The 27211-nt window shown below is 43.8% G+C and overlaps 1 protein-coding gene across 1 annotated transcript in view; it reads right to left on the bottom strand.

Annotated features, from left to right (window-relative positions):
• Positions 1-27211, bottom strand: part of CD109 (CD109 molecule) — a 538537-nt gene that overhangs the window by 163533 nt on the left and 347793 nt on the right. The window contains exons 22-24 of the mRNA XM_030199046.1: positions 22733-22871; positions 9106-9282; positions 3106-3187 (exon numbers count right to left, since the gene is read on the bottom strand). Coding sequence (XP_030054906.1) covers positions 3106-3187; positions 9106-9282; positions 22733-22871 — 398 coding nt within the window. The remainder of the gene's footprint in view (positions 1-3105; positions 3188-9105; positions 9283-22732; positions 22872-27211) is intronic.

The following is a 27211-nucleotide window of genomic DNA, read 5'->3' as shown; positions in this document are numbered from 1 at the left end:
GAAACTCAAGCAAGACCGAGGCACCATGATTCTGATTGCTCCTTTTTGGCCGCGTCAGATCTGGTTCCCTCTTCTTCTGGAGTTATCCTCCGAAGAACCGTGGAGATTGGAGTGTTTTCCGACCCTCATCACGCAGGACAAAGGGGCTCTTCTGCATCCCAGCCTCCGGTCCCTGGCTCTCACGGCCTGGATGTTGAGAGCGTAGACTTTGCCTCTTTGGGTCTGTCAGAGGGTGTCTCCCACATCTTGCTTGCTTCCAGGAAAGATTCCACTAAGAGGAGTTACTTCTTTCTATGGAGGAGGTTTGCCGTCTGGTGTGACAGCAAGGCCCTAGATCCTCGCTCTTGTCCTACACAGACCCTGCTTGAATACCTTCTGCACTTGTCTGAGTCTGGTCTCAAGACCAACTCTGTAAGGGTTCACCTTAGTGCAATCAGTGCATACCATTACCATGTGGAAGGTAAGCCGATCTCGGGACAGCCTTTAGTTGTTCGCTTCATGAGAGGTTTGCTTTTGTCAAAGCCCCCTGTCAAGCCTCCTACAGTGTCATGGGATCTCAATGTCGTTCTCACCCAGCTGATGAAACCTCCTTTTGAGCCACTGAATTCCTGCCATCTGAAGTACTTGACCTGGAAGGTCATTTTCTTGGTGGCAGTTACTTCAGCTCGTAGAGTCAGTGAGCTTCAGGCCCTGGTAGCCCAGGCCCCTTACACCAAATTTCATCATAACAGAGTAGTCCTCCGCACTCACCCTAAGTTCTTGCCAAAGGTCGTGTCGGAGTTCCATCTGAACCAGTCAATTGTCTTGCCAACATTCTTTCCCCGTCCTCATTCCTGCCCTGCTGAACGTCAGCTGCACACATTGGACTGCAAGAGAGCATTGGCCTTCTACCTGGAGCGGACACAGCCCAACAGACAGTCCGCCAAATTGTTTGTTTCTTTTGATCCCAACAGGAGGGGAGTGGCTGTGGGGAAACGCACCATATCCAATTGGCTAGCAGATTGCATTTCCTTCACTTACGCCCAGGCGGGGCTGGCTCTTGAGGGTCATGTCACGGCTCATAATGTTAGAGCCATGGCTGCGTCGGTAGCCCACTTGAAGTCAGCCTCTATTGAAGAAATTTGCAAAGCTGCGACGTGGTCATCTGTCCACACATTCGCATCTCATTACTGCCTGCAGCAGGATACCCGACGCGACAGTCGGTTCGGGCAGTCAGTTCTTCAGAACCTGTTTGGGCTTTAGGATTCAACTCCACCCCCCGAGGGCCCTGTTTGTTCTGTTCCAGGCTGCACTCTCAGTTAGTTGGTAAATTTTTTAGGTCAATCTCAGTTATGTCCTCGCCGTTGCGAGGCCCAATTGACCATGGTTGTTGTTTTGAGTGAGCCTGGGGGCTAGGGATACCCCATCAGTGAGAACAAGCAGCCTGCTTGTCCTTGGAGAAAGCGAATGCTACATACCTGTAGAAGGTATTCTCCGAGGACAGCAGGCTGCTTGTTCTCATAAACCCGCCCGCCTCCCCTTTGGAGTTGTGTCTTCCCTGGTATTTGTCTTGCTACATATGAGACTGGCCGGCTCAAGCCGGTTTCGGGCGGGAAGACGGCCGCGCATGCGCAGTGCGCACAGGCGCGCGAGGGCTAGCAAAGGACTTTGCTAGTGAAGATTCCGATTGGAGGGGCTGCCGTGGACGTCACCCATCAGTGAGAACAATCAGCCTGCTGTCCTCGGAGAATACCTTCTACAGGTATGTAGCATTCGCTATATGTGTACACATATGTGCATTTAAGCTAGTATTCTGAACATTTACACATGTAACTGGTAAGAAAACGTTAGTGTCTACTTTATATAAATACCCCTATAGTGTCACTGAAAACCCACAAACTTGTACATCCATCAGTAACCAGTAACTGTACAAGCCCCTTTGTAAATTGATTCTTCTACTTTTCTTAGAAAGAGTGCCTAGAAAAACAGAAGCTGGCTGTGTCTTGCCGAGTGCAGCATGCTTGCATTGCCATAAGCTTCTGATCATTCACTGTCAACAAAAACAAAAAAAAACACCTCTGGATTTGAATTATTCAAACAGACTATAAACATCATTTTAGCTATACTTTGAAAAGGATCTATGCTTCCATAAACTGGATTACACCAATGTAAATAAAAGATAATTATCTAATATTTTGTCAAGCCAAACATCATACCTATTTTGCTTCAGGAAATTAAAAAAAAAAAAGTTTGTGTGTAACCTTTAGCTTAAAGGATTTCTTCTATACCAAACTGGCCTCCCTATATATATACAGCAAGGATAAAAAAAAAATACTGATTCTATTTTTCTTGTTGTTTTTGTTTTATTTTGTCTCCGATGATCTTTATGCTAAGCCATATTTTCAGTCCCACTGAATGGTGTAATTGGTTTAGTTACAGCTGAAATGTACTTTGTTACAATTCCTTTTTGTACTTTTCAAATGAAGTATAAATGTAATTGTTAACTCTCCTGACTAGTAAATGATATGCATTTCTTCTATACTTGTTCTTTTATATTTTTATGTATTATTTAAATCTTTTAAAATTGTTCTTAACATATGTATTTATTTAATTACTAATGTTGTATTATGATTTTATTATAGTTTAGGATTCCAATATGTTGTTATCTATAGGTGTTATGTATAGATGTCCCGTTTGTCACCAATTTAACTTATCTATTTTGTTTAAGTAAATTGCTTTTTGTTCTTATCTATAGAATATGTGACTCCTGACACAGGCATTGTTCACTGAAACACAGCCGTGTTGAGTCCTTTTAGCTGTGCCATGAACACTGGCCAACCAAAAGAGTTTCTTAGCTGTGCCTTGAACACTAGCTGATGGACTGAACATTAAAGTCTGTTTTACATCTAATTTGGACTGGTTCCATCCTTTTTGTGTTGTTTTTTTTTACCTATTTTTATCCTGTTTGTTGCTACTACGTGGTGTCCTATGCTTCTCCTACATATTCCATGATGCATCTACCATGATTTTTTTTTATTGTTTGTTTGCATTTGTATCCCACATTTTCCCACCTCTTTGCGGGCAAATCCAGGATAAATTTAGTGCAGCTAGTAAAGCAACACATACCATGTACTTCCCGATGGGTCATCGTTTCCAAATGCACTGAAAGAACCATCATCTCTTTGGTAAGTAAGTTCTCTTTGGTAGCCTGGAGATTTAAAAACAGCACAGAGTAGCTTTTGGGAGTGTGCAAAGTAAGATAATTTATATACAAGTTCTTAATAACTTTGAGAACACTTTAACCAATAGACTTGCAATAAAATGTTTGACATCACATATTTGACATATTTGTCAAAGATGGCATTTGCTCAGAAAATGTATTCATAATATGTATATTTGAGTCCTAAGATTTATTTATGACACATATCCCACATTATCACAAACAAGCTTGAGTTTAATGTGGCATACAATATACAATAAATGATATCATTTGAAATGTTATGTAATTGGAAAAGGAAGAGAGAAAGAGATGCTCCGGTTAAAGGATAGGAAACAGAGAGTAGGGTTAAATGGTCAGTATTCTCAATGGAGAAGGGTAGATAGTGGGATTCCTCAGGGGGTCTGTGCTTGGACATCGAGAAAAGAATCACAGCCAAATTAAACTCCGCAATCTTGAAGAGGAAAAAGAAACAGTGTTCAAATTGAGGTTGGTGGTTCGGCATAAAAGGGCCTCACAATACGCAACAAATAAAGGAAACTTTAAGGGCTAAAAATGAAAAGAAATTAAAATTAAAGAAAAAATTATCCAAGAGGACTTGAAAACCCACACAGGAAGACAGAATATGTACAAATCGTACACATGGAGTACATGAAGACATGCCCTCTCTGCTCTTCAGAAAAATGAAGATTGAAGGACACGCACTCACAAATTGGGTGGGAAGGACCTCTGAATGCACGATGGGATACTGCTAGAAAAAGTTCTTAATCTTGCTAGTCAGCGTCCGCACTGGGGCCTATCAGATGTTGTCAGCCTGCTTGTCCTCAAAGAAAGTAAGCTCCAAAACTCTGACTGACATCATCATTAAAGGATGGCTCACTACATAAAAAATTGACTGAAAGCTGTATTGCTGCAGGAATGCTGATTAAGGTTTGTGATAAAGGGATGTGCTCGGGGGCAAGATCTTGTGTCTTGATATATCCACAATTAAAAAATGACTGTACAATCCTGTAATAATTTCCTTTGTTGCTATTATATTAGTGCCCATTCCAATAATAACAAATGGCATCTTAAACAAGACCTGTTGGAAAAGGATTCCCCTGATGTTTATTTTATAAGTGAAACTGATGCTGATTTATGTGACATTAGTTTGCTCCAGCTTGCTGGTCATAATTATGTACATCAGCCTAGTCCTATTCTTAGAGGAGGGGGTGTTTTGTAACTTTACAGAGAACACTTGATAGTGAAGAAGGTCCTATTATGGCTGGAGGCAGCTACTATGAATTTGGTAAGCCTGATAGAACTTATTAGTTCTTTAACAATTAACGTGTCACTTTGGGTGATTTCAACACCCATGTAAATATTAACCGTGATAAACAAAAAGTTAGGAGTTTTTATACTGGATGAAAGCGATAGAATTAACAGTATATGAACAGGCAGGCCAGAAACAGAATTTTTTTTCAAATTTTAAATGAGGCTACTTTTTTTTAATGAGTGTTCCAGATATTGTAGAACACCAAATCTCTTGAACAGATCATTACATCCTGTGTTTTTCTTTATAGTCAACGCGTGATCTGTCAGCCTCAGTTTAAAAAGTCTGTCTGACACTTGTGTCAGTCTTGTCTTGATCTGGATTCGTGTGGAATTGGAAGGAAAAAGTAAGGGTCGTGGCTGAACTAAGGGAAGCCATCGAAGTAATAGACAAAAGTTTTGTTTTGACAATTTGGTACATGTCATTGGAGTCTTCCCTAAAGGCAGCCACTTTTCCTATAACATAACTAAGAAAAAAGATGTCTGGTCCAGCCCCATGTTTAATATTCAACTTCCTGAAGCAAAGCAATGCCTGTGGCACCTAGAGCACCGATAACATATTAGTAAAGTATTAACTGAAAAGCTGAAATCTGGTTATTTGGATTACATGTAAGTATTATCATGTTTAGATACAAGGAGCTAATGGACCTTACTATACGAAGAAAATTCAAGCAGCTTTCAGTAAGCTGAGGGAGTTATTCTTCAATGTACAGACATTAATGAATCCCTGCTGTGGTTGTTATTTGACACTACTCTTTCCAATGCTAAGCAGTTTGCTAATTTTTTTGAGGAAAACATTGTGAGGTTTAGGATTCGTTCAGCTATTGTGCATTGTGAAAAATATTAGTAGAACGAATCCTTATTAGTTTGGGATAAATTCACAGAATTGATACATAATGGTCTTAAATGTTTTTAGCATATAATTTTTTATTAATTTTATAAACTTAACACAGACATAAACTGTTCAAGTGAAATACTGCCTCAGGTGTAACAACAAAGTTATTGCAGAAGTATTAGCTTTTCATAACATAATTTAAACATTGGCTTCATTAGACCTCAATTGTTAGGAGAGAAGGGGAGCAGGAATTAAGTGAAGATTACTTTAATACAAACAATAATAAAGAAACTATGGCGTCATTTTCTCATCTTTTATGTCTCTAATGTTGTCTAGCTTCTAGGAAGGTCTTAAGCTGATCAGGTATATAGCAAACATATTTTATCTGATTTAACCTTATGAAACATTTACACGGATATGCAAGAAGGAAAGGACCTCCTACTTCCAGAATTTTAGACCTCATAGAAAGAAACTTTTTCCTCTTTTCTTAAGTAATCTTAGTCACATCAGGGTATTGCCAAATTTTTTGGCCCCCAAACATGGGGTTAGCTGAACTAAAATAAAGTCTCATTATTGAGTTTAAGTCTTGCTGGAAAACAAAGGAAACTATCAGCGTCCCCCTTTCTGACACATCTTCAAGTGATTGTTCCAATATGGCTGTAACATTTTGCAAATCAATGGATTTTTCTCCCTCTGTTTTTTTCATAGTAGTTGGAACATAGTAGATTTTATTCAATGGGGGAATAACTTTATGAGGAAAGTTCAGATTTTCTTTCAAAAATCTAGTAAACATGTCCTGTGGAGAAACTCCTAACAGTCTGGGAAAATTAAGTACCCGAAGATTCAGTCTCCTATTGAAATTCTCTATTTGTTCAATTTTCCTTCTTATTTCTGAATTGTCTTTTATTACAGCCAGCTTAAATTCATCTGTTTCTTTAGTCTCTCTCTGCAAGGCCTCTATTTCCAAAGAAACATCTTGTTTAACTGTAGCTATAGAGCTCTTTACTTCCTGCATGTTCAAATTCAAAGTTTTTACCTCTTCAGATGACTGCCGTAAGGTTTTCTCCATTTCAAGCAATTTCAGCCAGATCTTACCCAGATTCACCTCCGTTTCTAAGCCCGCAACTGGTGTTATCGCTGCAAATTCAGGTTCCCCACGGGGCTCGCCAGATTCGCCCCTTCCGGGTTACACTGGAAACCCCGCCCGACTCGCTGCAGTTGCAGGGGTAGGAGGGATCTTAGAGCTCGGCGGAGGAGAAAGAGATGTTTCAGCTTCCAGCGTGGAGGCCACTTCACCGGCTCCACATGCTAAGGAATCCAACCTGCTTGTACGAGAAATCGCGGGGAAGACGTGCTCTAAGCCAAGTCTCGCCGGAGTGGACGTCTCGGTAGGAAGGGGAACCCCCCCGAATCATCCCTTTGCACTTTGTAGGGGGCATATTTAAAGTTAGCATTTGTAATCGGCAGAGACAAAGCAAGAGCTCACTTGCCACACAACTGCACACGGCGCCATCTTGACACGCCCCATCACCGGTCTTAAATGTTTTATTTGAATTATTTCAACAGGGTTCATTTTTAGATCCTTGCCTGTTTTGGGTCATAAGGAGGTGTATTTTCAAAGCACTAGGCTTACAAAGTTACATACAGGCTTATTTTCGAAAGAGATCCCCGGACATCTTCCGACACAAATCGGAAGATGGCCGGCAATCTCCTGAACCCGGCCAAATCGGTATAATCGAAACCTGATTTTGGCCGGGTTAAACTGCTTTCTGTCGCGGAGCTGGCAAAACATCAAGGGGGCGTGTCAGTTGGGTAGTGAAGGCGGGTTGGGGCGGGACTGGGGCGTGCTCACGAGATGGCCGGCTTCACCCAATAATGAAAAAAAACAACTAGCCTTGTAGAGCATGTTGCCGGCTGTACTTGGTCCCTTTTTTTTCACGACCAAGCCTCAAAAAGGAGCCCCAACTCACCAAATGACCACCGGAGGGAAGTAGGGATGACCTCCCCTTACTCCCCCAGTGGTCACCAACCCCCTCCCACCCTAAAAACAAATTTGAAAACATTTTTTCGCCAGCCTGAGATGTCATACCCAGCTCCATGACAGCAGTATGCAGGTCCCTGAAGCAGTTTTTAGTGGGTGCAGTGCACTTCAGACAGGTGGACCCAGGCCCATCTTCCTCCTACCTGTTACACTTCTGGTGGAAAATGGGAACCCTCCAAAAACCCCCAAAACCCACTGTACCCACATGAAGATGCCCCGCTTCACCCATAAGGGCTATGGTAATGGTGTGGAGTTGTGTGGAGTGGGTTTTGGGGGGGATTTGGGGGGCTCAGCACCCAAGGGAAGGGAGCTATGCACCTGGGAGCTATTTTTATTATTTTTTAAAATTTTTAGAAGTGCCCCCTAGGGTGCTCGGTTGGTGTCCTGGCATGTCAGGGGGATCAGTGCACTACAAATGCTGGCTCCTCCCATGACCAAATGTCTTGGATTTCGCCGGGTTTGAGATCGCCGGCATTATTTTCCATTATAGCTGAAAACCGATGCCGGCCATCTCAAACCCGGCAAAATCTGACATTTGGCTGGGCCCAACCGTATTAGCAAAGAAAAAGATGGCTGGCCATTGTTTTCAAAAATACGGCTGGCTCCGCCCACTTGCGGCACCAGCTCCGGAGATGGCCGCCCATAGAGATGGCCGGCGCAGTTCGATTATGCCCCTCATAGTAAACTATGGAACTTTTTAAGTCTAAGTGTTTTTAAAAAGAGCCACAAGGTCTGTTAAGTAGGTTTTCTTCTCATTGATGATGAAGTGGAGAGTGACATGGAAGACCCATACCCCATAAGGTTGGTCACGTGCCAAGCATCAAACATTTGAAAGAGTATAGTATCAGCTGCTACACTTTCAGCATCTTAAAATCTGATCATAGCTATACAAACAAAAGATGAGTTATCTCCACAATTAGTTGGCCGACTTGGTAGCGGGTGAGAATTTGGATGTTAGGATTGATAGTTATAAACAGGAAAATAAAGCTTTTTTTCTGTCATTAAGCTAGAGTTTGGGAAACACTGGAAAGGAAGATACATACCTGTAGTAGGTATTCTCCGAGGACAGCAGGCTGATTGTTCTCACGTGTGGGTCGACGTCCGCGTCAGCCCAGGAATTGGCATTTTGCAAGCAAAATATAAAAAAAAGTTTTGCCAGAGTCTTCTGCAGCGCGCACGCGTGGACCGATTTCCCGCCCGTCGCGCGAACGCGTTCCTCAGTTAAATGAAAAGCTTAAAATGAAACAAATCAACTCCAAAGGGGAGGTGGGTGGGTTTGTAAGAACAATTATCCTCAAAACGTATAAACTTTATCGCACAGACTTGAGAAACAATTAGACAAATGACAAAACAAAACAATTTATTGAAAGAATGTATTTTTACTCTTGAACTCATAATTATAAGGGTGTCATAAATGATATATGAATGGGATATTTCTGGATTATGTGAGCAAAGTACGAACACTTGCCTTCCAAAAGTGACTGCCAGTTGAAAATACAGAATGAAAGCTGTGGCTTTAGGAGTTACAAACCTTCTTTTTGCCATGTTCTGAAACTACATTCCTATTTCTCCTGCTTTAATCTTGAATGTTCAGTTTCTTAAAGGACAGCATCTTTCCCCAATTTCAAAAATATAGAGGGCAGTAATCTGATAAAAATTCTGCAAGAAATACATTTTAAATTAAATTGAAAGTATTAAAGAACTATTTACTTCACTACCCACCTTCTATCATGAATGAAATTGCTTTCTTTGAAATTTCTTCTGTTATTTGATGTGCGTTAGTGAGGTAGTCCAAAACATATATATTTGGAGCAAATCTGATCATGTTCTGTTCACCACAGCCGAAAGGCATCTGAATTAGTGACTCCAAACCACTGATGGAAGGCCCAACAATATCACCTGAATGATAAAAGACTGATTATAGCACATTCGAAGAAAGAACCTATATGCTCTCAAAATATAATCTTTGAATTGCTCTTAATTTGGTCTAGTGGAAAATTTACAAAGAATTCAGTATTAAAAAAGTAATTTTCTGTTACTTCCAGTATCATTTTGTTCACTTTCATGAATATAATTGAGGTGAAAATAAGTGTACTTCACTGTGCTGTTAACTCTCTGAACCAGTATGGGTCAGACAGGAGATTAATTTTATGAACAGATATTTTTCATTTTCACTTACTTTTTGTACATGACTTAGTCAAGAGTAGGCATTATGATTCAGCTCAAAGTAATGATTAGTGTTATGAAGAAGCTCTTTGTCTTCCACAAACAGCTAGCTCACAGCATGATCCAATTAGAGTCTAAGAATTTCCTTGAATTTTTCATAGGTCTCTTCTTTATAGTGCAATGTAAATAAAGATAGAGAAACGATTCTGCTCAATGTCCCTCCTCCTCAACACTGTACCTCTTCTAGCTCGCCATCATCAAGACCACACAGAAGCAGTTTATTAAGAATTTTTATCATGGGAAACTCAATGGTACAACCACTGTGGGTACGCAAAACACAGAATTTAAAATTACTCCTAATATAAAATAAAAAACGCACTAAAATTTAGCTTTTTTTTTAAACTCTTGTCAGTGCTAGAGTGAAGATACAGCATGGGAGCAAAAGGGTCATCTGAAGTGAAATACAGAAATGCACTCTAGTAGCAGGCCCTCCCTCTTGTCATCCTAGGCTACTACCCATCCGGAAGCCTCCTTGGCACTTAATAAAAGACCATGCTCTCAAATTCAAAGTGTCACTTCTTTATTCAGCTTAATTCAAAAATATAGTATAAACTTCCTTCTCTTCACTCGGAAGAATAAACACAAATTCCTCTTAGACAATCTCCTGGTTCCTTCTAAACAATTAAGAGAATTTAAACAAACATAGCCAACATTCCTCAAGTGGGCCTCCAACACTGGCAGGTTAATCTTAGAATCTCTATATTCCTTAGTCTGAACAATACAAAATAAATAGCACTGAACATTTCTTAGCAACTTGAATGTGCTAACCAGACTTCAAGCCCCCTTTCCCTAGTCATCTTTCCTCTGGCTTAAACTTGTTAACAGGGGTTAAACTCTTCTCTTCCAGAACCTCATTTCAGAATCACAACCTCTTTGCTTGCTCAGGCACGTCCATAGCCCAGGGTTTCTCAGTGATTCTCTTGTCATTACCCGGTGGGGGGAGGGGGGCACTGAAAGAGAGAGGGGAGAGGCTGACCATGGTGGGGGTGGAAGGGAAGAAAGAGAAAAATCCTGGAACCGTGAGGAGGTACAGGGAAGGGAAGGGAGGTAGACAAAGAAAAATGCTAGACCTGTAGGAGGAGTAGAGAAGAAAGAGAAAAATACTGGACCCAGGAAGTGGAAAGGAGTTAGGGAAGAAAGAAAGAAAAGCCATGGACTAGAGGGTGGAGGGAAGCCATGGACTGGAGGAGGGTGAGAAGCCATGGACCGAAGGGGGAGAAGCCTTGGACCGGAGGGGAGGAGGGAGAAACCATGGACTAGAGGGGCAGAGGGGGGAAAAGTGATGGACCTCAGGGGAAGGGATGATGGGTCCAAAGGATAGAGAGGAAGAAAGAGAAATGATGGACCTCAAGTACATAAGTAATGCCACACTGGGAAAAGACCAAGGGTCCATCAAGCCCAGCATCCTGTCCACGACAGCGGCCAATCCAGGCCAAGGGCACCTGGCAAGCTTCCCAAACGTACAAACATTCTATACATGTTGGAGGGGAAGGGAGGGAGGGAGGGGAGGGAGAAAGATCTAGGACCACAGGGGCAGGGAGGGAGGGGAGAGAAAGGATGAGATACTGGACCACAGGGGCAGGAATGGAGGGAGGGATGCTGAACAACAAATAAAGGGGGGGGGGGGCGGAGGGAGAAGCGAAACTGGGAATGGGGAACCATAACAGAGAGGTCATGGGGGATTGTCAAGGTAATAAGTGAGAGAAGGATAACATGTACAGAGGGTAAAAATGCAGTAATGAAGAGCAGAGGAAAGATTTAAGGGATAAGGAGGCAGGGGAAGAAATGAGACGGAAACCGGGAGACCTAGCTCACTCACAAAGATGTTAAAAAGAGCTGGGCCAAGGGCCAATCCCTGCGATACACCAATCCCTCCATATACCACCACCCTCTGTCTTCTTCCACTTAATTAGTTTCTAACCCAGTTAGTGACTTTTTGGTCCAGATTGAGAGCACTTAGTCAGGGCCGTGCCACACGGTAAGCGCCACAGGGGGGGTGCCTGCCTTCAAGGGCGCCGCGCCGTCGAGTTGTAATTTAAAAAAAAAAACCTTACTCCTCCGCTCCATCCCCGATTCCCCAGCGCTTTAAATTTACCTCGCTCCGCCTCCGACGTCTGCGCAGTATCAGTGAAAGCGCTGCCTGTCTGACATCTCTCCACCAGCCTTCCCTTCGCTCGTTTGTTCCCTCTGTGTCCCGCCCTCAAGGAAATGACATCAGAAGAAGGCGGGACACAGAGGGAACGAACGAGCGAAGGGAAGGCTGGTGGAGAGACGTCAGACAGGCAGCGCTTTCACTGACGCTGCGCAGACGTCGGAGGCGGAGTGAGGTAAATTTAAAGCGCCAGGGAATCGGGGATGGAGCAGAGGAGGCTCAGGCTGAATGAGAAGTATGCTCAGAGCCTCCTCTGCATGCCAAACCCTGCCATTTCCTCCATCGCGCCCCAGATGGCAGCTTGAGGGAGCAGCGCTCGGCTCTTTGGCACCGCCCAGTTCTTCCATGCGCCTTGGAGCCAGGCAGGTCCGGGGGGGGGGGGGGCATGCCAACTGAGAGTCTGCAGGGGGGTGCCAACTGATGGTCTGCAGGGGGGCGCCAGAGACCCTAGGCACGGCTCTGCACTTAGTTTATTTACCAGTCACCAATGAGGAACCATGTCAAAGGCTTTACTAAAATCTAAGTACACCACATCTAGCGCTTCCCCTAAATCCAACTGTTTGGTCACCCAGACAAAGAAATTAATCAGATTAATCTGACAAGACTTTCCTCTAGTAAAACCATGCTGCCTTGGTCCTGCAATCCATTTGATTCTAGAAACGTCTCTATCCTATTTTAGAAGCATTTCCATTAATTTATTCACCAAAGAGATAAGACTAACTGGACTGCAGTTCCCAACCTCATGGGAGAGATGAGATAGAAGGGAAATATTTTCTGTTGTTTTCTTAGGAAAAATGTATTATTTTGTATAAGGCTTTGCAATGAATCTACTGCTCAGAGAACTACTACTACTACTACTACTATTTAGCATTTCTATAGCGCTACAAGGCATACTCAGTGCTGCACAAACATAGAAGAAAGACAGTCCCTGCTCAAAGAGCTTACAATCTAATAGACAAAAAATAAATAAACTAAGCAAATCAAATCAATTAATGTGAACAGGAAGGAAGAGAGGAGGGTAGGTGGAGGCGAGTGGTTACAAGTGGTTACGAGTCAAAAGCAATGTTAAAGAGGTGGGCTTTCAGTCTAGATTTAAAGGTGGCCAAGGATGGGGCAAGACGTAAGGGCTCAGGAAGTTTATTCCAGGCGTAGGGTGCAGCGAGACAGAAGGCGCGAAGTCTGGAGTTGGCAGTAGTGGAGAAGGGAACAGATAAGAAGGATTTATCCATGGAGCGGAGTGCACGGGAAGGGGTGTAGGGAAGGACGAGTGTGGAGAGATACTGGGGAGCAGCAGAGTGAATACATTTATAGGTTAGTAGAAGAAGTTTGAACAGGATGCGAAATGGATAGGGAGCCAGTGAAGGGTCTTGAGGAGAGAGGTAGTATGAGTAAAGCGACCCTGGCGGAAGATGAGACGGGCAGCAGAGTTTTGAACCGACTGGAGAGGGGAGAGGTGACTAAGTGGGAGGCCAGCAAGAAGCAGATTGCAGTAGTCTAAACGAGAGGTGACAAGGGTGTGGATGAGGGTTTTGGTAGAGTGCTCGGAAAGAAAGGGGCGGATTTTACGGATGTTGTAAAGAAAGAAACGACAGGTCTTGGCAATCTGCTGGATATGAGCAGAGAAGGAGAGAGAAGAGTCAAAGATGACCCCAAGGTTTCGAGCTGAGGAGACAGGGAGAATGAGAGTGCCATCAACAGAAATAGAAAACGGGGGGAGCGGGGAGGTGGGTTTGGGGGGGAAAATGAGAAGCTCGGTTTTGGTCATATTTAATTTCAGGTGGCGTTGAGACATCCAGACAGCAAAGTCAGACAAGCACGCTGAAACTTTGGTTTGGATGCAAGGTGAGATATCGGGGGTAGAAAGGTAGATTTGGGAGTCATCAGCATAGAGATGGTAGGAAAAGCCATGGGATGAGATTAATGAGCCAAGGGAAGAAGTGTAGATAGAAAAGAGGAGGGGACCAAGAACAGAACCCTGAGGTACGCCGACAGGCAGAGGGATAGAAGTAGAAGAGGATCCACCAGAGTGAACACTAAAGGTGCGGAGGGAGAGGTAGGAAGAGAACCAGGAAAGGACAGAGCCCTGGAATCCAAGTGAGGACAGGGTATCGAGAAGTATGCTGTGATCGACAGTGTCAAACGCAGCAGAAAGATCAAGAAGAATGAGGATGGAATATTGACCTCTGGATTTAGCCAGTAATAGGTCATTGGAGACTTTAGTAAGCGCAGTTTCGGTTGAGTGGAGAGGGCGAAAACCAGATTGTAGTGGGTCAAGAATAGCATGTGAGGAGAGAAAATCAAGGCAGCGGCGGTGAACAGCACGCTCAAGTAATTTGGAGAGAAAAAGAAGGAGGGAGATGGGTCGGTAATTATAGGGACAAGTAGGGTCGAGTGAAGGCTTCTTAAGGAGAGGTGTGACCACAGCATGTTTAAAGGCAGCAGGGACAGTCGCAGTGGAAAGTGAGAGGTTGAGAATGTGACAGATAAAAGGAATAAGAGTAGGAGAGATGGCATTAAGAAGGTGGGTGGGAATGGGATCAGAGGAACAGGTGGTACATTTTGAGGAAGAAAGGAGAAGTGTAGTTTCCTCAATAGTAGCTTCAGGAAAGGAGGAAAGGGAATGAGGGGAAAGGGAGAGAGGGGAACGGACTAGTGGAGGGAGAGCTGGTGAGGTAGAGAAAGCAAGGTTTATCTTTTGAACCTTGTTGTGAAAGAATTCAGCAAGGGTCTGAGGAGATAATGAAGGGGGAGTTGGGGGAGGGGGCACCTTGAGGAGAGAGTTCAATGTGGTGAAGAGAAGTCGAGGATTAGAGCCAAGAGAGTTGGTCAGTTGGATATAATAATCCTGTTTGGCACGTAAAAGAGCAGATTGGAAGGAGGTCAGCATGAACTTAAAGTGTAAGAAATCAGCAAGAGAACATATCTACCTCATGTTTGTGTTCACTGCTTTTGCTATACCACAATAAATATTTTTGTACATACAACTTTTCTCTCTAACTTTGCCATTACCAGCGTACAGTGAAGCTAAGACTGGGATAGGTTGTACAATTAAAGCAGTTTACATATTATATACAGGTACTTTCTCTGTCCCTAATCCCTCCAGACTGGTCCAGATGCTTGGGTTATGCATGCCTACCAGCAGGTGGAGACTGAGTACATCGACTTCGTAGAATTCTATATCTAACCTGTGCAGATCTCAGGCAGCCAGTATTTCAAATAGCAATGCAAAAATAACATTTCTAAGAATCATAAACCACTGAACATTCCTAGCTTTTCTAAGATTTTCAATGTACACAGTTCCCTCAGGAATGGCAGTCCCTTAAAAGAGGCTACACACACAGCTGACAGCAAACAACCACAGAGAGAAAAAGAGAATTGTAGTCTAGGAAAGATACTGCAGGAAGTTCCCATCTTTTAATATGCCTCTCCTCACACGTTCCTGCCATGGACTCATTAACAGACTAACACTAGGGTAGGTTCTGGACTGGTCTGGATGGACTAAAGGAAAGAAAATTAACATGTAAGATCTAATTTCTTCTTCCATGGCATCCCTCCAGAATGGTTGAGACACTTGGGAAGTACCAAAGCAGTAACTCTAAGGGATGGGTCCTCACAAACCCTGCAGACAACACTCTAGCTCCAAACGTAATATCCTTCCTAGCTTGTACATCCAACCTGTAATGTCTCACAAAGGAATGAAAGGACAACTAGGTCACCATTCTACAAATATCTTGTGGAGGAACCAGGCCAGTCTCTGCCCAAGAGGTCACCTGTCCCCTAGTCAAATGTGCTTTGAGCCCATCTGTAACTGAGGAGCCCCAGAGAACATAAGCCAAAGTAATCACCTCCCTTGATCCAATGGGCAATAGTGGCCTTCAAAGCCACCTCACCCTGCTTTGATCCTCCAAAGCAAACAAATAATTGATCCAAATAACAAAACTCCTCCACACTCAAAGTTGGGTTGAGTCCATTATGATCTTTGTTTAGGTTGTGTTGCAGGTGTTCAGGCTTTTATGTTAGGTAGTAGTAGTCTGTAGGATATGCTTTCGTAAACAGGTTTGTTTTTAGTTCTTTCCGAACGTGCATCTGGTCGTACGTTGTTTTTACTAATTTTGGCAGTGCGATCCATAGTTAGGTGTATGTAGCTTATCAACTTGGGTTTTAAGCAAAATTATTTTCATTATTATGGATGCATCAGGCTTGGAGGAGGGGTGATTGTCTTCCTCTGAATATGAGATCTCCAAATTTGGTTTTAGTGGGCTGTAGACCAATCTGGTTTGGGGGATTTTCTCAAATTTACAGAACAGCTCAAACTTTAAGATCAGCTGACAAAAATCTTTTTGAAGTACCATCCCATCCTCTAATTAGTCTCCATGGCCTTCGCTCTACAACTTTTCAAGTGATAGGCCCATTGCTCTGGAATGCACTGCCTATATAGTTATGTAAAGTTGACTCTCTCTTGACATTTAGGAAGTAGTTGAAAACATTTTGTTTAAGAAGGGATTCCCATAAAAGTTCTGTATAAATGATAGGTTCATAGCGGAAAAATATACAACTTTTGGAGGTATTTAAGATAGAATTTTTATTGTACTTAAGGAGGAATTGAAAATACATTTGCTTGAAAAGCTTCTCCTTTGATTTTTTTTTTTTTTTAGATCTACCCATAAATTGATGTTTATTTTATTTTTGTTTTGGTTGTGTTACATTTGTAATCCACTTAAAACAATGAGAATGGGCATATTATAAACATTTTGAAATAAATAAATAAATAAATAAATAAAATATATATATATATATATATATAGTAACATAGTAAATGATGGCAGATAAAGACCTGAATGGTTCATCCAGTCTGCCCAACAAGGAACTCATTTTACATGGTATGTGCTACTTTAAATGTATACCCGAGTTTGATTTGGCCCTGCCTTTCTAAGGGTACTGTTCCTGTACTAAAAGTTCTGAAGCTAACATCCAAGCTGTCAGGCTCGCCCAGTGGAGGTGTGAGCTCTTGTGCCCGATGGAGGAGGATTCCTCACCGAACTGTCGGCCAACCCCAAGTTCCCCCTGTGTCCCCCTCCATTCCCCAGGGATTGAGCCCCCAGGTGCGGGAAGCAAACCGCAGAGAGAACTGAGTCCAGAACAAAGTCCACGAGGTACGGCCAAGCAACGGGCAGAAGCAGGACCAGGAGCCAACAGAGGTCAATACCGGGCAGCAAGCAGTGGCAGATCCAGGAACAGGCAAAGGTCAATACCGGGCACCGAACAGTAGCAGATCCGGGAACAGGCAAAGGTCAATACCAGGCAGCGAACAGTAGCAGATCCAGGAACAGGCAAAGGTCAATACCAGGCAGCAAACAGAAGTAGATCCAGGAGCACTGCAACTACCCAGGAAACAGAGTAGAAGCCGAAGCATGGGAGGACTGGAGGCAGGGCTTTAAATAGGGCAGGAATTAGCCCCAAACATGCACAGCTGTCTTCAAGATGGCTGCCCCCACCAGAGACGTCCTCAAGCCCAAATATGGACTTCCTTCCTGGAGATGCCCACACCCAAGATGGCCGCCATCTCCTCAGATGCCCATACCTTGTGCAAGTAGGGAACATGACAGTAGCCCCTTAAAATTTACACTCCAGCCCATCCATATCTATTAAGCCACGATCAGGGTGCAGACACTAGAAGTCCGCCCAGCATTGGTTTTACTCTCCAATTACCAGCGTCACCACCCAATCTCTGCTAAGATTCCATAGATCCATTCCTTCTACACAGGATTCTTTTGTGTTTATCCTAGGCATGTTTGAATTCCATTACCGTTTTCACCTCCACCACCTCCCGTGGGAGGACATTCCACATTTCTACCACCCTTTCCATGAAAAAATACTTCCTGACATTAATCCTGAGTCTGCCCCCCTCCAACCTCAATTCATGTCCTCTACTTCTACCACCTTCCCGTCTCCGGAAAAGGCTTGTTCGCTGATTAATACCTTTCAAATATTTGAACGTCTGTATCATGTCACCCCTGTTTATCCTTTCCTCCAAGGTATACATGTTCAGGTCAGCAAGTCTCTCCTCGTACAGTTTGCAATGCAAATCCCAAACCATTTTTGTAGCTTTTCTTTGCACCGCTTCCAGTCTTTTTACATCTTTAGCAAGATACGGCCTCCAAAACTAAACACAATATATAGATATAGATATACCCAGACTTAGTAAATGGAAGTTGAAATCTAAGTACACCACATCCAGTGCTCTCCTTTGATTTAACACTCCAGTCACCCAGTCAAAATAATTAATCAGATTTGAATGCCAAGACCTGTGTCTAGTAGAACCATGCTGCCTTGGGTCCGGCAAGCTAATGGATTCCTAGAAACCATTCTATTCTCTGTTTTAGTAGCATTTAGCAGCCTGTAGTTTCCAACCACCTTCTTACTTCTGCTTTTACATTCACCATTCTCCAGTCCTCAGGGCCACTCCCAGCTCAAAAGCAGTATTGAAAAGTACTTGGACTTCAAAGGCTATAACTACTTCTGCTGTCAAAATGTCCCACAATTTAATAGAGACATGCAAACTGAGGCCTGTGGTTCTGGAGGGTGAACAATCCTATACAGTGGTGTGAGCAGCATTGCCCCATTCAGGTAAGAAGATGAGAACAGGCATGCAGTAAAACCATGCCATGAGATCAGTGGATTAACATGCAGCAAAGATTGGAGTGAGGGGGGGGGAGAGTTTATAAAAGAAGGGGGAGATACACTGCTGGGGAATGAGAGAGATATTTGACAATAAAGATAGTAATATAACCATAAATCTTTTGCTAGTACCAGGTTTTAAGAAAATAATATTTTGTAGGTGTGAAGTCGTTTATAAGCTTTGTCTGGTTAGACATCTAAAACCATATTTTATTCTTTCTGCTTTGTGCACTGTTCTTCATGCTTTTGTGATTAGCATCCTAAACTACTACAACCTCCTTTATCTTGGATTTTCAAATAATAATTATGGCACTTGCAGACAGTCCTGAATTATGCAGCTAGGCTTACTACTTGACTACATGGAAATGGGAGAGTGTTCGTCAGGTCTTAGTGGACTTACACTGGGAGGTTGTTAAATGTTCCTATGAGGTCAGGAGTTCAGGTGGACAGTCACATGCCTTCTCAGTAGTTGCATCATAGCTGCAGAATAAGCTTCCGTTAGCTTAAAGATCTGAAACTATTTTTTTTTGATCTTTCAAAAACATCTACAGTTTATTTGTTCTCAGTAGAATGGGTTTTATCCAGTAGTTAAATTGCAGAAATCCTGTATTGGTGAATTTTATTATGTGTTGTTTGGTATATAAATGTTAGAATTCTTCATATGTTTGTATTTTTACATTTATACTTTTATATTTATTTATTGTATCTAGTTTTATTGTAAGCCTTGTATGGCAACTTGACCACTAGCAGTAGTACCACAAGACTACCACCAGGGACTGCTAGCAACATTTTGATCTCAGTGCTAACAAGAGCAAGAGCAGAAACAACTAGGTATCACTCATGCCTGGAACCCACTAGACACCAGAGAAAGGTCAAGGTAGGCTTGGAGGCCTACTGATAGGTGTAAGGATCTTACTGCGCGGGGGGGGGGGGGGGGGGGGGGGGGGGCAACTTGGGGGAGTAGTTACAGGTAGGGAGCCTTAACTTAGAAGGTCACTTCTTGACGAGTGTCACATCCCAGTGGGGAGTGCTGCAGGCTGAGGATCACATCTAGGTGGGGAGGTCTAGCAATGAGGAGGTTGTGATGTGGAGGCTATTTTGTGACGACAGCTGACAGATGGGGGCGGCTTTGGAACGGGAAGTTTGTGACGGGGAGGCATTTAAGGAGTATCTTTACTTTCACTATGGCCCTTTAGAATGTGGCCCAAGAGCATAAAGTCATGGCTTTGTGGCTTAATTTTCCTTGGACAGTAGAATAATTCTGCATGTGAGGTGGATCACAAGCAGCATTATTCATTTACCATGGAAGTCGGCAACTTACAATATTGGGCTACCCACCAGCTGGTGACTCCTGCTTTTTACTGTACCTTGATAACTTCTCTCCTGAATGTACATACAGGAATACTTTATAAATAAAAGTTTTTAAATCATTTATAGCCTGCACATCCATTATATTTCTGTATGGGTAACAAGGCATTTCTTCTTTAAACAGAAAACAATTGTTAAAATCTCATCAGATACATGGAAACTAGCTGCATTGCTGGGAAAACAAATTTGGATTAAATTGGTTAGGGAACTCAACCAATTTCAGGAATGGAAAAGGAAAATGGCCTGAAGTTTGCTCAGTGTTAATTTCATAAACTGACTGAAAAGTCCCTCTCTGTGAAAGTGGTAAATCTAGTACATATTAATTTCTGATGACCCTGTGCATCTTTGGTAAGAAGATCACTTATATATATTTGTTTTCCTTCTAAAATAAGTAGCAGGTCAAAAATCTACCAGTGTACATAAGTTCCAGTTTCACAATTATCATTTCATGACTTTCTTTGTAGCTCTTCTAGCAATATATATATATATATATATATATTTTTTTTTTTTTTTCAAGATGAGAACCCTCAAATTGGACCTAATATTCTGTGATCTGACAAATACTTTGTATAGCGGTGGGATAATATTCTCATCATCTGCATCTTCTTTTCGTTTAATGCCTGCTCCTATTCCCCATTTTAATGCAGCTTAGAGTTTAACACTCATTCTCAGTTTGTTATTAGCCTGCTTAGTGTTTTTCCTGCTAAGTGTTCATAAGAACTCTATTGTCTTATTCAAAATATTCTTGTTCCCCAAATGCTACTACTACTACTTAACATTTCTAGAGCGCTACTAGGGTTACGCAGCGCTGTACAAATTAACAAGGAAGGACGGTCCCTGCTCTAAGGAGCTTACAATCTAACGGACGAAATGTCAAGTTGGGGCAGTCTAGATTTCCTGAGTAGGGGTATAGTGGTTAGGTGCTGAAGGCGACATTGAAGAGGTGGGTTTTGAGCAGTGATTTGAATATGGGCAGGGAGGGGGCCTGGCGTATGGGCTCAGGGAGTTTGTTCCACGCATGGGGTGAGGTGAGGCATCACCATTTGCTTATCCATATTAAATCTCATCTACTAGTTATCAGCCCATTTGCTTGTCAACAGCAGGACAGTGTTTGGTGCCATCTTTAAAAAAATTTTTTAAGAAAACCTGTTATTTCTGTGCAATAATTCTACCATTCTGGAGGAAGGAATAAACCAGTGGTCCCTGCACTAAGTGCCAAATGTAAGTTTATCTCCTAGTTGGTGAGAGGTTGAAAGTGTGCAAGAACGTTGAAAGTTTGTAATCTGTGCAAAGAGATCATAGCACTCAAAGAACGAGTCTGACTTCTGGAGTAGAAGACTTGGAGAAGAGACCTTTACAAAGAGACATGATGGCAGATAAGGGCCAAATGGCCCATCCTCAGTAACCACTAACTTCTCCTTTTCCTAAGAAATCCCATGTGCCTGTCCCATGCTTTCTAAAATTCAGACATAGTTCTTGTCTCCACGGCCGCCACCGGGAGGCCATTCCACTTATCCACCACCCTTTCCGTGAAATAGTATTTTCTTAGATTCCTCCTAAGCCTATTTCCTCTTAACTTCATCTTATGCCCTCTCATTCTAGAGTTTTCCTTCATTTGAAAAAGGCTCACCTCCTGTACATTGATGCCACTGAGGTATTTAAACATCTCTATCATGTCCCCTCTCTCCCACCTCTCTTCCAGTGTATACATGTTGAGGTTCATAAGCCTGTCCCTATATGTTTTATGACACAAGACCACTGACCAATTTTGTAGCCACCCTCTGGACTGACTCCATCCTGTTTATTTCTTTCTGCACATAGTACTCTAAATGGGGTCTCACCAGACAGTTATACAAGGGCACCATCACCTCTCTTTTCCTGCCAGTTATTCCTCTCCTTATGCACTCGAGCATCCTTCTGCTTTCACCGTCACCTTTTCTACCTGTTTGGCCACCTTAAAATCATCAGCCACAATCACCCCAAGTCCTGCTCTTCTTTCATACACAGAAGCACCTGACCCCCTATATTGTACCATTCCCTTGGATTTTTGTAACTCAAGTGCATGATCCTGCATTTCTTAGCATTAAATCTTAGTTGCCAATTATTGAACCATTCTTCAGGCTTCACTAGATCCTTCCTCAAGCTATTCACATCCTCAGGGTGTCCACCCTATTACAGAGTTTGGTGTCATCTGCAAAGAGACAAACCTTACCAGATAGTCCTTCCACAATATCACTCTCAAAGATGTTAAATAGAGCCAGCCAAGGACCGATCCCTGTGGTTCACCACTGAATAAGATCTCTTTCCTCAGAGCAAGCTCCATTTACCACTACCCTCTGTCTCCTTCCATTTAACCAGTCTTTAACTCGGTCAGTTACTTTAGGTCCCATATCGAGGGTTTATCAGTTGCTTGTGTAGAAAACTGTGTCAAAGGCTTTGCTAAAATCCAAGTACACAACACCTTACAGACATAGCAGTGAAGTTCAAGTCTAGTCTAACAGCCCCTGTGCTGCCTTGGAGGAGGAAAGGTCACCTGGAAGAATATCACCTTGGTGTGGCAGATGTGATACAACTCTCTAGCTAATGCAATATCCTCTTGTATCAAGGATCGGTTTCCAGGGGCTTGAGCACAGGAGGGAAGAGTGGGTCAGCTGTTCAAGTTAGCAATACAGTCAGTAGGCATGTAGATAGCTGGGTGGCTGCTGGGGCAAATAGGATCACATGGTAACCTACCTTCCTGGTACAAAGGTAGCAACTCTCACTAGGAATGGGCAAAGTTGCATATACTTAATTTTAGGGGGCACATGAAAGATAAAATGTTATGGAAGGAGGTATTACCAGAAATAAAATCACACAATAAAAACTATGTTGTTGCAGTACCTAAGAAGTAATTCTGTAAATTGTTATCAGTAAAATAATTCTTACCTACCACGGTGACATAGGCATTCTCACTGCCACTTACTACATTAGAAGGAAAGGTAAAAGTCAGCATCCCTGAAGCAGTTTGTTTGCCAGCAAGATCCAAAAGAACGGATTGTGAATGAGACTGTACTATTCCTTCAGCCTGCCAAAATAAATTAATTTAGTTAATATTGAACATTTTACTAATTTACTACAACTTTCATGATAAACAGAAAGAGACCTGCAGTTATATTAAAATGTAAATACTATTCCTAGCAACACAATATTTGGTAAAGTAAGGATGGATGACCTGGCTCAATTCTCATCTTGGATTACTCAAATCATAGTTCACTCATTTTAAACAATCTGGCATGAAAATATAGTTCACATTTGTAATTGCACCATTTTATATTGTAATTACAGGATGCAGAAGTAAACCTGGAAAGTATGGATGATTATTTAACCACCACTGTTTGACTTTCAACAAGTCACTTAGGGACTCATTTTCAAAACAGATAAACATTTAAAAAATAGAACACTATTTTTGAAACTCATTTTAAAAACAATTTTCTATGCAGTTCATCTAAATCTCAATGGGGTATGTTGGAAGTGTGTTTTGGGCAGAACTAGGGTGGTCTTGTGATTTGGACGAAAATGAAACATTGTAAAAACACCTAGGGTAAAAAAAATAGGACTTTTTGGCTAGACCTGTTTCAATAATGACAGTTCAAAAAAGGTGTCCAAACTGACCAGATGACCACTAGAGGGATAAAAGCATGACCCCCCTTATCCCCCAATGGTCACTGACCTCCCCTCCCCCCCAAAAGAGGCAAAAGTGACAGTACATACCAGGCTCTATAACAGCTGCAATTGTAATGGACATTCCTCTTACAGCAGCAAGCAATTCCCTGGAGTAGCCTAGTGGTCAACGCAGTGGACTGTAGAGAAGGGGATCCAGGCCCATATCCCACTCTAGCCAGTACACCTGTGATGGAAAGTGTAAGTGCCCCAAAAACCACAAAATACCTATTGAACCCACATATAGGTGACACCTGCAGGCATCAGGGCTATTGTAGTGGTGTACAGTTGGATACATTTTTTGCTATTTCTGGAGGGCTCACCATACAATATAAGAGGGTTATGATGTGTTGTGTACCTGGGACTTTTTATGGGAAAATTAGGTTCTTACCATGATCATTTTCTTTCCTTTAGTCATAGCAGATGCAGCCATTACAGATGGGTTGTGTCCATCAACCAGCAGAGGGAGATAGAGAGCACACTTTTTTCAGTGCCTCATACCAGCTTGCTCCACTGCCTCTCTTCAGTATTTGAAGCTTCCAAAGCAGTATGGCAAACCGCAATGGGAATAACATAAGCTTTCCTCACAGCGAACGATGGCCCTACAACAAAGGGCATTAACTCAGAATGGAGGGAATGAAACATCCTCCCGGAGGGCATAAACTCATCCTCCACTGAGACATAACTGGAGGGAATAAACTCATCCTCCCGGAGGGAATAAACTCATCCTCCAAAACATGAAACTGGAGGGAATTAAGTCATCCTCCTTTAATTGAACAAGAATCCTGAAGACTGTTTTCCGACTTTCTCCCAAGGACGGAATCTCCAGGAAACACGAACAGAACCTGAAATAGATTTACAGCAGATAGCATCAGACAGGGAGGGATCATGGCTGCATCTGCTATGACTAAAGGAAAGAAAATTATCACGGTAAGAACCTAATTTTCCCTTCCTTGTCATCAAGCAGATGCAGCCATTACAGATGGGATGTATCAAAGCAATCCCTAGATAGGGAGGGAACAAGCCACACCACGCGCCAGCACTTGAGCTCCAAAATGTGCGTCCCTCCTGGCAGCCACATCCAGCCTGTAATGTCGGGCAAAAGAGAGCTTAGAAGCCCATGTTGCTGCACTACAAATCTCTTGAAGAAAGAGTGCTCCAGTTTCAGCCCAAGAAGAGGAAATTCCTCTAGTGGAATGTGCCTTAAAGGCATCAGGCGGAGGCCGGCCGGCAAGCAAATAAGCTGAAAAGATAGATTCTTTAAGCCAGCGGGCAATAGTGGCTTTAGACGCTGGAGACCCTCTGCGAGGACCTGATAGCAAAACAAACAGATGATCAGAGGTCCTGAAAGAGTTAGTAACTCGCAGATACTGCAGCAGAGTCCTGTGCATGTCCAACAAGTGCAACTGCCCAAAAAATTCTGGAAACTCCTCCTTGACAAAGGAGGGGAAGAAAATAGGTTGGTTTAGGTGAAACGCTGAAACCACCTTAGGCAAGAAGGAAGGCACGGTCCGAACCGTGACCCCGGACTCTGAAAACTGCAGAAAAGGGTCTCTACAGGACAACGCCTGGAGCTCTGACACCCGTCTTGCCGAAGTAATGGCCACTAACAAGACGGCCTTCAGTGTCAAATCTTTCTCTGAAGCACGCTGAAGCGGTTCAAAGGGAGCACCCTGAAGGGCCTTCAGCACTAGCCCCAGGTTCCAAGCTGGACAAGGTGCACGCACGGGAGGACGGAGCCAAAGCACCCCTCTAAGAAACCGTGCCACATCCGGATGAGCAGCTAAAGACACGCCTTCAACCTTGCCACGCAGGGAGGCCAACGCTGCCACTTGCACCCACAGGGAATTATAGGCCAAGCCTTTTTGTACACCATCCTGCAAAAAGTCCAGAATCGGCGAGACAGGAACCCGCAGGGGTGTGATCTCTCTGGAAGCACACCAGACTTCAAACTGGCGCCAAATCCTGGCATAAGCCACGGAAGTGGAACGCTTGCAGGCTTGCAGGAGAGTGGTAATTACTTTATTGAAATAGCCTCTGCCTCTCAATTGCGCACTCTCAATCGCCAGGCCATAAGACCAAATCGGCCGGCGTCCTCCATGGTCACCGGACCCTGTGACAACAGGTTGGGAACCAGAGGTAACTGAAGGGGATCCTCTACGAGCATCTGTCGGAGGTCCGCACACCAAGGCCTCCTGGGCCAATCCGGGGCGACGAGAACCACTTCTCCTGGATGCAGCCTAATCCGCAGGAGCACTTGCCCTATCAAGGGCCACGGAGGGAACACATACAGTAGGCCCGGAGGCCAGGGTTGAGCCAAGGCATCCAACCCCGCCGCGCGAGGATCTCTCCGTCTGCTGAAGAAGCACGGGACTTTGGCATCGGCAGCTCACATTGCAGGTCAGAGCAACGTGCAAGCCGATTATCTAAGCAGGCATCAGATCGATCCAGCGGAGTGGGAACTTGCAGACGAAGTGTTCCTGCAGATATGTGCCAAGTGGGGCAAGCCCGTGATGGATCTAATGGTGACAAGCACCAATGCCAAAGTCCCGTGCTTCTTCAGCAGACGGAGAGATCTCTCCGTCTGCTGAAGAAGCACGGGACTTTGGCATTGGTGCTTGTCACCATTAGATCCATCACGGGCTTGCCCCACTTGGCACATATCTGCAGGAACACTTCGTCTGCAAGTTCCCACTCCGCTGGATCGATCTGATGCCTGCTTAGATAATCGGCTTGCACGCTGCTCTGACCTGCAATGTGAGCTGCCGACAGAAACTGTAGATGCAGCTCGGCCCAGTGGCAAATTTGTTTGGCCTGTGCGGCTAGAGCTGTGCACTGAGTGCCGCCTTGTCAATTTATGTAGGCCACTGCTATCGTGTTGTCCGACATCACTCTGACAGCCAATCCTTCCAGGGTCACTTGAAAGGCCAGAAGCGCCTGAAACACCGCTTTCAACTCTAGGCGGTTGATGGACCACTCCGACTCCTCGGGTGTCCATAGACCCTGGGCATGCTTCCCCTTGCAATGTGCGCCCCAGCCTTTCAGACTGGCATCTGTCACCACTAGGCACCAATCGGGGAGCTCCAGCGGCATTCCTCGCCGCAGCATGCTGTCTGAGAGCCACCACTCCATGCTGAGTCGGGCCGCAGGGAGCCAAGAGAGTCTGCATTGGTAATCCTGAGATACTGGAGACCATCTTTGGAGTAGAGCATACTGTAGAGGTCTCAGGTGCGCTCTCGCCCAGGGCACCAGTTCCATGGTGGCCGTCATCGATCCAAGCAGCTGGACAATGTCCCAAGCTCGCGGGCGGGGCATCCTCAGGAGCAGACGGACCTGATTCTGAAGCTTGCACCGCCTTTGCTCGGGTAGGTACACATACCCCGAGGCTGTGTCGAACCTGGCCCCCAAATATTCTAGAGACTGCGAGGGGGACAGGTGACGTTTGGCCAAATTGACGACCCAGCCCAGAGATTGAAGTACTGAGACCACTCTGGCTGTTACATGCTGACTCTCTGCAGCAGAGTTTGCTTGAATGAGCCAGTCGTCTAGGTATGGGTGAACCCAAATACCCTCTCGCCTTAGAAAGGCAGCTACTACCACCATAACCTTCGAAAAGGTGCGGGGAGCTGTGGCGAGGCCAAAAGGCAAGGCCAGGAACTGGAAATGCTTTCCCATCACCGCAAACCTCAGAAACTTCTGGTGCGG

This window comes from Microcaecilia unicolor, chromosome 3 (genome assembly GCF_901765095.1).
Source record: "Microcaecilia unicolor chromosome 3, aMicUni1.1, whole genome shotgun sequence".
Taxonomy (NCBI): Eukaryota; Metazoa; Chordata; class Amphibia; order Gymnophiona; family Siphonopidae; genus Microcaecilia; species Microcaecilia unicolor.
The sequence above is the reverse complement of the archived record's forward strand: the minus strand, read 5'-3'. Positions and strand labels throughout refer to the sequence as shown.